Source organism: Ammospiza caudacuta, chromosome 24 (genome assembly GCF_027887145.1).
Source record: "Ammospiza caudacuta isolate bAmmCau1 chromosome 24, bAmmCau1.pri, whole genome shotgun sequence".
Taxonomy (NCBI): Eukaryota; Metazoa; Chordata; class Aves; order Passeriformes; family Passerellidae; genus Ammospiza; species Ammospiza caudacuta.
In genome coordinates, this window is record NC_080616.1 from 8,534,654 (window position 1) to 8,545,428 (window position 10,775).

At 53.3% G+C, this 10,775-nt stretch overlaps 1 protein-coding gene across 1 annotated transcript; it reads left to right on the forward strand.

Moving 5' to 3' along the window:
• The first annotated feature begins 863 nt into the window (after window positions 1–863).
• Window positions 864–10,538, forward strand: TAFA3 (TAFA chemokine like family member 3). The gene is made up of 5 exons (XM_058819499.1): window positions 864–946; window positions 1,196–1,314; window positions 6,780–6,929; window positions 7,877–8,001; window positions 9,332–10,538. The coding sequence occupies exons 2-5, from the start codon at window positions 1,197–1,199 to the stop codon at window positions 9,341–9,343; spliced, it is 405 nt and encodes a 134-aa protein (XP_058675482.1). The 5' UTR covers window positions 864–946; window position 1,196; the 3' UTR covers window positions 9,344–10,538.
• Window positions 10,539–10,775: the final 237 nt, after the last annotated feature.

Here is a 10,775-nt window from a genome sequence, read left to right on the forward strand (position 1 = left end):
GAATGGCTGTAAATAGTGAAGAGAACACATTTAAAGAACCCAGCAGTAAAATACAAAACCTTTGGGATTTACATTTTTCTCTAGGGGCTTCAGATGGTGTAAGACTTGGCTTCTTCCCAGCATGCGCTGCATGGAGTAGGAGTGGTGCCAGTGTGGTGCCAAGAGAGATTCTCAGTGTGTCCAGGGGTAGCTGATGCAGTTTTGAGTGTGTGGTTGCATGAATTTGGTGTCTGTGCTGGCAGGAGGAGCAGCCCCAGAGGAAGGTGATGCCTGGGAGACCAGACTGCAGGTCCCGGCGCTGCCGTGGGCTCTGTGTATCCCACTGGCAGTCTGCTGCAATTCCTGCTGCAATTCCTGCCTCCTGTGGGTGCTGGCCCCAGGACATCCAACGGGATCAGCCCATCCTCCTGTTTGTCAGCAAGTGCTTTACAAGTGCCAAGCCTTGGGCATCACTGCAAGGGACCTCAGCGACACAAGGACAGTCACAGCACGTACCCACTCACAGACAAGGCAGAACCTGAAATGACTTGCTGCTGATCTGCTCTGGCTCTTCCCACACACACTGCCTGTGCATTTAGTGTTTGTCATCTGCTTTAACGACCTACTATAAAGGACCTGATTTTGTGCTCTCAGCAGTAAAAATCAGGAGCAGCTCTGCAGGCCCTGCTGTTTAAAGGGGTGAGCAGGGTTATGGGCTGAGCCCCTGGAGGAGTTTCAGTGGTGCGATGGACACGTGCTCATGCACCTGAGAGTGTGTGTCCTGAAGTGGGGCTGGTGAAATTCCCAGGTGAAACTCCCAGGGACACAGTGGCTCATGCTGATGGCAGGTATCACTGCCCAGGTCCTTCTTTCTCCTTTCAGATGTGCTGATGTCTGCTCCTTGCAAAGACCTGACCCACCTGAGGTTGGCAGATGCACAGATGTGACCGTGAATCACCAGTAAAAGGTAACCATCACTCACCTGTACTACTGCTGGTGGGATCTCTTTCTGTCCTGCTGAGATGGCCTATGCTGCTGATGAAGTCTGAGGTCATCTGAGGGTGGTGGGTGAATCCCTTCACCCCCCAGGGCCATGTCCCCACAGCCAGACACCCCAGTGCTCACAACGTTCAGGAGCTGTACCGGTGAGTGGATCTGCACCTCCCAGCCCTCCTCAGTCCCTTTTCCTCCACATATCTCTTCTTGTTTCCAGTAGAATGAGTGAGAGAGATATACAGAGCCTGAGCAAATGGGTTTTCGTGCTCAGCCTCTGCCTCACCACGCTGTGGGGACGACTGACGCTGGCCTCCACGCACCAGCACAGAAGCCATTCAGGTAGGGGAGCGAGACCCTTGCTGCATGTGTCACATGCTTGTGCAGTCACCTGGGTCCCCATGACAATGGCAGTACCTTGGGGTCTTCATGGGATGCCTGAGGTGGGGGTTACGTGGGGATGAGCTGCTTGGTGAAGTTCTGTCTCACATTTCTTGGCGGGGGAGGAGGAGTTCCAGGCTGTGGTGCACACCTGGAGCAGGTGGGCATCCCTGGGGACCAAATGCTGACAGCCTCAAGGAGCTCAGAGTCCATCCCTTTTCCTGGGGTCTGGGCAGCAAGAATGAGCATGCCAAATGTGTGGGGCAGCATCCAGCAAACGGACACGAAGAGGCACAACACAGTGCCACTGTGACAGCTGCTGGATTGGCGTTTGGAGTGTCCACATGTGCAGGAAACTGCCGGGACTGCTCCTTCAAGATGGGTGGGAACATGCAGCCATAGCAGCTGCTGCTTGGAGATAGAAGTTGTGAATACTCATGATGGGGCATTTAAAACCAGTGGCTTGGTGAGCTGGGATGGTCTAAGGATTTAAAGAAGGAATTTCTTCATGTCTATAGCAAAATCTGAGACACATATAATGATCCATATGTACATCTGTACAGGCTCCTTGGAGCACAGTGGGAGGACGTATGAGGGGGTGGATGCTGGTGTTACTGGTGTTACTGGTGGGGCTGTGCACCTGGCAGCACAGGCAAGCACTCAGATCCCAGGGCATCTGCTGTCTGCTTCCTATGCCTCTGCTTGGAAAGGGCATCTAGGGGTTAATTTGAAACCATTCACGCTCTTGATTGACCCCACACCTAACCCTGTCCTATTTCTGTCATTTTTGCCTGACAGTTAAAGCAGTTCTAATCCTGTAATCCCCACCCGCATTGCTTAAAACCAAAACACATCTTCCAGAGTGCCTCCCTCACCCAGTCAGGCAGCAGCTACCTGCCTTTCCCTCCTCCTAACCCTGGATACCCCATCTTGGAAGTGTCCATGGTCAGGCTGGACAGGGCTCTGAGCAGTCTGGGCTAGTGGAAGGTGGCTCTGGTAGTGGCAGGCAGTGGAGCAAGATGAGCTTTATGCTTCTTTCCAACCTAAACTATTCTGTGATTCTAACTGGGAGAAAACTCTTCACTTTTTTTCTGGGATGACTTTTTTGGCACTGAATCAGGTCTGCCAGGGATATGGGCACTGCTGGCAGCTTAAATGCTCACTCAACCTGCCCAATCCCAGTGCCAGAGAGCCCTGCTCCTCCATGGTATTACTTTGTAGGGAGCTGCTTCTTTGAATTGTGTTTATTCACACGTAAAACCACCCAAAAATTATCAGTAGCAGAGGAATTGTGACCTCAAACTTAAAAATTTCTTGAAGAGAGAGTCCACATGCAAACCCTTTGTTTGCTACCCAGGGACACGTCTGACTGTGACAACCAGGTCTGATAATAGAATTACAGAATATCTCAAGTTGGAAGAGATCCACAAGGATCGTTAAGTCCAACTCCTGGCCCTGCACACAAATCATACCACGTGCCCGAGATCCCTTGTGCCCACCCAGCGCATGGAGATGCTGCTTTGTCCAAGCAAAGTGCTGCTTCCTGCAGAATGTGTTTGGATTTAAGGGGCCACATGAATCAAGCACGTCGTTTGGGCACAGAATAAGAGACTCCTTGGTGAAGAATGATTCACCAGCAGTTTAATCCCCTATGTAACATGGTGAGGCTTCATGATGAGCAAGGCTGGAATGTCTGGATCCAACTCCCACAAAGGTGGCCCCAGCACCTTCTAAAGCTGATAATCAAAGGGCTGTCTTTGCCTTTGTGCTCATCACTCAACCTGAAGCAGAAGGAAAAAAGCATTAAAGTCAGCTGGGATTTTTTCTTTTGGGAAATGAGGTTCTCTTGGCATTGCCTGACACTTACATGCATCCAACCTCTCTTCATTTTGTAGCTCTCCACCAGCAAGCAGTATTTTACACTGAACATGTGGGGTTGTGCCCACACTCCCTGAGATACTCAAAATGTGTCATTTCGGGTTATGCCATAAAAACCCCATGTTCTGCTGCTCATTTAAAGGTCAATCAGAGTAGGACAGCATTGTCATTTTATTTTTGCATGCAGGATTCAAAAGCTGTTTGCTCTTACAATTCTTCATGGTTCCATGAGATAACCTGTGTCTTTTAAAAATGGGTTCCAGTGGGGAAATGCCAGTTAAATGGGAGGGAGAAGCATGCCAGAAGCTCTGGAACTTATCCCAGGCTCTCGGGAGGTTTCCTGCTGTCGGTGTTAAACACACCATCCATCTGATACGCATTTTGTTCCAAGTTTCCTGCTGCTCAGCAAAAGGAGAAGCAGCTGCAGGAGCTCTGGGGCCCGCTGCTCACGCTGCACATGGGCTCAGCCTCTCTGCTCTCACTTCCCAGGCGTGGGACATGAAAACCCCGAGTGGCAGGGCTGGGAAAACAGGTGAATCTGGTGTGTAGGAGCTGAGGTTGCATTTTGGCAGCTGGGATGGCCCCTACCTGGCTGCCCAGGGGCTCAAATGCATGGCCTGGGGAGGAGATGCAGTGTCCTGCTGCCAGGGCGGGGGCTGGCACCTGGAGGGGGCAAATTTCCAATGGCATCGTGTCCTAGGGCAGGGCAGGGTGCCAGATTGTCAGAAGAAAATGCAATGGGGAATGGTTTAAATTGGAAGGAGACAGGTTTTGGTTAGACATTCAGAAGAAATTCTTCCCTGTGAGGGTGGTGAGGCCCTGGCTCAGACTGCCCTCGAACCCAGTCCTGGAAGTGTTCAAGGCTGGGCTGGATGGGCCTTGCAGTAACCTAGCCATGGCAGGGCATGGAATAAGATGATTGTTAAGGTCCTTTCCAACCCTAGCCAGGCTCTGACTCTACAGTTCTAAGACCTTCAGGCAAATCCCTGAGAGCGGGATGAGTCCTGATGCTGCGTGCTGCTTCTTCAGCTCTGCCATCAGTAGGGCCCTTGCTGTGGGGCTGTGCCAGAGGCTGTGGGGCTGTGCCAGGGGCTGTGCCAGGGGCTGTGGGGCTGTGTGTGCCCCAAGGGGGCTGTGGGGCTGTGTGTGCCCCAAGGGGGCTGTGGGGCTGTACCAGGGCTCTGGGGCTGTGCCAGGGGCTGTGCCAGGGGCTGTGCCAGGGGCTGTTGGGCTGTGTGTGCCCCAAGGGGGCTGTGGGGCTGTACCAGGGCTCTGGGGCTGTGCCAGGGGCTGTGCCAGGGGCTGTGCCAGGGGCTGTTGGGCTGTGTGTGCCCCAAGGGGGCTGTGGGGCTGTACCAGGGCTCTGGGGCTGTGCCAGGGGCTGTGCCAGGGGCTGTGGGGCTGTGTGTGCCCAAGGGGGCTGTGGGGCTGTACCAGGGCTCTGGGGCTGTGCCAGGGGCTGTGCCAGGGGCTGTGGGGCTGTGTGTGCCCCAAGGGGGCTGTGGGGCTGTGCCAGGGCTCTGGGGCTGTGCCAGGGGCTGTTGGGCTGTGTGTGCCCCAAGGGGGCTGTGGGGCTGTGCCAGGGCAATGGGGTACCTGCCCCACACAGGCAGCTCTGCCTGGACAAGGACTCTGGGCACTGCAATGCCCCACACTCAGCTGGCTGCCATAAGGCAGAGGGAATCAAATTTCTCTTTATCTCTGAGCTGCACCTTTCCGAGCAAATTAAAAGGGCTTTGACACGTTAGCAAACTGCTATTGCATGGTTGTAATGACCGATTTCTCAGCGCTGCCTGGCTCTCCCTTGGCTGAACCTTTTAAAATTAGCTGGAAATGAGCAGCCGAAGAGCAGGACTGCAAGGGAGCAGAGGGGTTGCCTGGGCAGCCCTCCCGGGAGGAGCTCTGCTAATGCAGCTTTTCTGAAAATGAGTCAAAACCGTAACTGCATGTGAACACTGAGACTTGAGAGTGTAAAATTCCCTGGTGAGGTGGACGGGGTGGAAGAGTGATTCCTTGTGGTCCTGGACCACAGTGTGAGAGGAATGGGGGCTCATAGGCAGCCCAGGCCAAGGATCTCTACTTCCTCCTCAAATTATTTGAAAAATCTCGTGAACCATAAGGAAAGGGCAAAACAGTCATGTTTGTTCTGCAAAGAATTGCTTTCCTTTTCACTTTCACCGAAGTCTATCATTTCTGTATGCAAAAAGAATAGAATTTATTATTAAAGCTGAATTACTATGGCATTTCAAAGAGAAGATAAAATTTGTGGCCAGAGATATTATTACAAAATATTCCATATAATAATGGTGCAATTATTATGGACAGAAATGAAAGTAAGGGTTCATTAAAAGAAAATGACCATGAAATAGCACTAAATGGAGTAAATTAGTGTCATGGTGATTGTGCAGCCCGTCCTGCCCATGTGCGGTGGGAAGTGTCCTGAGCCGAGGGCATGGAGCAACCAGGAATGCCCTGATGCCTGCTTACCTGCATACATTTTGGGATGCCACACTGCAGGAATGCAGCTTCCCTGTCCTCTACCCAGCCTGGCTCCTGTTTGCTAGGGAATAAAAGTGACCCCAGTGTCCCCAGTCACCCACAGGACCCAGGACGTGCCCATGTGTGGCTCTGCACTGCTGCCCCAGTGCTCATTAAGCAGGACCTGCAGGCATCTCTGGGGTCGTGGGAATGAAGTCTGTCAGCCCTTTTTGGCTGATTTGTATTGTGCTTGTGTGGGCCATTACCCAGCTGGAGCACTGATTTGAGATGCTGACCAGCTCTAAACTCTGATCCCAGAGGTGATCAGCCAACACGGTAGTTTTCTATTTTCCTTAATATTTTAATGGCACTGGGAGGGGGAGCAGCACAGCTTGAATTGCTGATGAACACCATGACATTTCTCTGCCGCTGCAGGGTGGAAACCCGATCCTCCTCCAGGGAGAGGGTGGGTGATGGCAAGGTGGAGGCACTGACTGTAGCTGTGGTCGGAAGGGATGGTGCTGTGCTTGAAGCCAAAAGCAGCGCAGTGCACCATCCCCTCTTGTAGCAAAGTGCATCTCATTATCAGCTGCAATTAGCTAATGTGCTCGTTAGTTTCAATAAAGCTCTTGGCTTGGCCGTGGCAAAAGGGGATGCATTTTGGAGGGTACCCTGCGTGTGAGGGCTATTAGGAGCAAGAGCTGAGATATGAGAGGTGTGGAGCAGGTACCAGCACTTTTCCTTACCCAAGGACTGGGAAGATGCTGTGCCCAGACACCAGCTGTATGTCACCAGCAGCCCCAGAGGTGATTCCAGAGCTGGGACACCGCTGCACATACCAGGCTCTCCTGTGCCTTGGTCACAGCTCACAGCAGCAGTGCTGCCCAGGGCAGCGGGCAGGGGATGGCCTGAGCTCTCTGAGCTCTCTGAGTGCTGCCCAGGGCAGCAGGCAGGGGATGGTCTGAGCTCTCTGAGCTCTCTGAGCTCTCTGAGCTCTCTGAGTGCTGCCCAGGGCAGCGGGCAGGGGATGGTCTGAGCTCTCTGGTCTCATGGGGCTGTTTCTCCTGCAGTGCATGTGGAGCCCGGCACGTGCGAGGTGATTGCAGCTCACCGGTGCTGCAACAAGAACAAGATCGAGGAGCGCTCCCAGACGGTGAAGTGCTCCTGCTTCCCAGGGCAGGTGGCAGGGACAACACGGGCAGCTCCCTCCTGCGTGGACGGTGAGTACCCACGGTGCAACCCTTCCTTTTCAATCCCTGACCTCATCTTCATGGGTTAAACAGGTGCGGGGTCTCCATGTCCCTAGCATTAGCAGAGGAGACCTGCCCTGGGATCCTGCAGCAGAGCAATGGGGAAGGGGGCACATTTTGGGGCACTTTCTCATTGGGCACTCACTGAGCTGGTGTGGCTGTGATACTCCACTCTGTGCAGCCCTGGGCTATGTGCTGTGGGGGAGTTACGGGGGTTCCAGCATCACTGTGCTGGGGTCAGGTCTGCAGCACTGATCCCTGCACGTCTCCTCGCCCTGCTGCCACAGCTGGAAGCAGGGATATGATTCCAGCCATGCAACACCTTTGCCTGTGAGGAGCACCAGGCATACAACCTGTATGTTTTATTGAATGCCATTATGTGCTACGACCAAAGAGCCATCACTAGCCCCTGCCAGCATGGTATTGATTTGCTTGACAACCAGTGGCCTGTGACTGCAGTTCTGTGCAACACCTAGTAATGCCAGAATAAATTGTTAGGGAAGGCTCTTGCTGTCCCCAGCTGCTCAGGTCATATTGTTCCCAAATATGAGAGAGCCCACTCTGGTTGCCCAGACTGGAGCCATGAATCACAGGACCCTAGTAGAGCAGAGTGGTAGGAGACAATCCCTTTGCTCCCTAAGTGGAGCTTGAAACAGGTTCTTGAACAGCACTGCCCTCCCTGGGAGTGAGGACACTGGGCTTTTTTTTCCTTGGGTAGTGAGAGAACACAGGGTGTTCTGGAGGTGGGTGGAGCAGCTGGGCCAGGTGAGGCCAGGCAGGTGAGGAGCAGCTCCTGGTCCAGGGCTCCTCAATGTGAGCTGTGCTGGAGAGAGGGGCTGGTGTCACCCGAAGGTGGGCAGAGCTGGTCCTCCATGCCCTGTGCTGCAGCCTGGCTGCTGATCCCCTCCTCTCCCCAGCCTCCATCGTGCTGCAGAAGTGGTGGTGCCAGATGGAGCCGTGTCTGCACGGGGAGGAATGCAAAGTGCTGCCTGACCTCTCGGGATGGAGCTGCAGCAGTGGCAACAAAGTGAAGACGACCAAGGTACGTCCCTGCCAGGTGCTGGGGGGTACCCAGGTGTGCCTTCCCCAGCCTGGGGCAAGCAAGCAACACCCAGGAGAGCACCCACAGCTCTGGGGGAAGGAGAGAGCTCCAGCTCCTTCAGGGCACACACACTGATAAGGAGCAGAGCAGAGGGTCTGGGCTGTGCACTTGTCACTGGTGCTGGAGGGGCTGGCAGGCATGCCACAACCCTGCGTGCATCACAGAGCTTTTCCAATTGATCATTCTTGCTGGAAGGCTTGGTGTTGGATGGCTCAGCCCCTGAGCAGACACCCCAGGTGTGTCTGTGTAACATCCCAGTGCTCCCAGGGTGTCCAGGTTGCTCCCCAGCACTTCCCACTGCTCCGGGGCCATGGGTTGCCCTTCCCATCCCAGTGGCACAGCCCTGAACCTGTCCCTGTTCCCTGTCTGAGGCAATCATTTCTGACAGAGCACTACACGATTATTATTTTCATGGCTTGCTGAATACCCCAAAGAACAAGGTGTAATTAAAATTTTATCAAACTCATTAGTAATTACATATATGCCATGGTTAATCAGTTGTATAATTTTGTAATCATTGTTCATACTGTTGAGTGTAATTATTCCTCATGCTTTCGTTTTCCTCACCCCACATCCCCCACCACAAAATTATCGCAGTAAGCAATGTCAGGATTTTTTTCATTGCTGCTATTATTTTTGTGCACAGAAAGCACTTTCATGCTGAAGTGTTTTTATGGACACCCAAAAAGGTTCCTCCAGCCCTGAGCATCCATCACTGACCAGTACCTACAGCATTACATTGAGCTGGTTGTCTTTTTCCCCTCTCAGTGTTGTTTGGTTGGTTTCCCCCAGCAACTGACTTAGCACCAAGCCTCTGCTCTGGCTTTGCTGTCTTGAATTCTCACTGGGACCATTCCCATCTGGAATGGGAGCAGGACTTGGGAGCTTCTGCTCTCCTGCCTCATCCAGCAGACCCCTCCACGGCCAACCTGCTTTTGGGTGCTGTGCCCCTCCTTAGGAGGCAGCAGTTTGGGAACACAGACCTGTGTTTTCAAAAGGACTTCCGGTAACTTTGGATGACTTTAGTGACTTTGGAATGGTGCCAAAGGGCTGGATTTGCATCTCAGTCCCCTATGCAGGCACACCTCAGTGGGAGCTGCAGCCAGAGCACAAAAATCACAAACCATCCTTAAGGTGACATTTGGAATGGCCACTCCTTTAAATTAAAGTAAAGAGCCAATCTTATTTGCACCTCTTGAGGCTGTTTGCTGATAATTCATGGATGGGGAATCAGCTGGATGCACTGGATGATTTCTGCTCTCCTCCACAGGTCACTCGATAGCCCCCGTGCAGCGTGGCACGGGCTGAGCAGCCTTGCCGTGGGTCTGGTGCTCCCGTGGGCAGCAGGATGTGGCCCTACAGAGGGGGGATGCTGCAGGGCTGCCAGGCTGCACCCGCCAGCAGGACTGTGGCAGCTGCTGGATCAGAGCATCCTCTGCACCCCAGCTTCCCTGGAGGCTGCAGGAGGGGTCCCAGCGCAGTGCCAGCATCCCGTCACTCCACGGTTTCCTCCTTTTCTGGGGACACCTTCACCAACCAAGAAATGGGCTCGTTTTCTAACCCTCCTAAATAAAATACTCCCACTATGTAAGAGCTGTTGACAATGCAGAGACAGACAGGCAGCAGGCCCCCAAAGTGGGCTTTAGTCTGAATAGCTGAAATCATTGCTGTGAGAGGCCTTTCCCCCCCGAGATGCTGAATCCAGGTTGCATTGGAATCGGGAAATCAGTGGTTATGTGAAACCCTTCCCCACGTGGCTCCTAGCCCTGGGGTTCCTAGGAGCAGCTGCTGAGCTCCAGCCTGATCCTGGGTCACTGAGGGCTGCTCTGGTCTCAGAGCCTGGCCTTTCCCTGCCCCACCACCATGACCACAGGCAGCAGATGTGGCAGCGTAGTCAGAGGGTGTCTGACACCCTGTTGGCTCCCAGGGATCGTGAGATGTCTCCATGGTGCATGCTGCTGGTTTCTCCTTCCTCAGTAATTGCATTATTCAGGTCGCAAATTTAGTGTTTTCCACCATGCAAATCCCAGGCACTGAGTTTCTGCTTGTGTTTGCAATTGAATTTCAGATTTGTGTGAGGTGACCTCTCTGTCTGCAGCTCTGGGGTGTCTGGTGCATCAGAAAGGTCCTCTGACCAAGCTAGATTTTGTTGTAGTAATCCAAAATAAAGAAAAATGTACTACCTTCTGGCCCTGAGCTCATGACCTTCTCCAGAACCCACCATTGCCTGTGGTGTGGCAACTCAAGGTGGGGCACAATGTGAGCTCTGTGCCCCCGGTGTCAGAGGTGCTGGGGACCCTGGGGCTGTGGGACCAGCACCCCCAGCCCTGCTCTGGGACCCTGCAGGGGATGTGCTGGTGCAGGAGGGGCTGGAGATGGTGTGGACCATGGCAGTGAGGGGCTCCCTGCTGTCTCTGCTGCCACCTGCCTCCTGCCCTGGCTCCCACCACAGGACTTGTTATTGAGACGTTTTTGTAATGGGGTATGTAATACTCTCTCCAGATGTGATGTAAATACCAGACTGTGAAATAATAAATTCATTTTAATCTCTGCAAATGATCTTTTCGCTTATCACAAAAAGGAGTCTCTGGGAGTGCTTCTCATGCTGCTGAATCTGAGGTGAATGGACTGGAGACTCTGCCCCGGCCATTCCAGTCCCAACCAGCTTTTTCAATGATGGCTTCGGAGGAGAGCTGAAAGCCTGTTGTGGCCAG

What these genes read in the sequence shown, in the direction of transcription:
- TAFA3 (XM_058819499.1), top strand. Translation starts at nt 1,197, where the DNA reads ATGAGTGAGAGAGATATACAGAGCCTGAGCAAATGGGTTTTCGTGCTC. An exon ending in CCAGCACAGAAGCCATTCAG is followed by an intron (nt 1,315 to 6,779) that starts GTAGGGGAGCGA and finishes TTTCTCCTGCAG; the next exon opens with TGCATGTGGAGCCCGGCACG. An exon ending in AGCTCCCTCCTGCGTGGACG is followed by an intron (nt 6,930 to 7,876) that starts GTGAGTACCCAC and finishes TCCTCTCCCCAG; the next exon opens with CCTCCATCGTGCTGCAGAAG.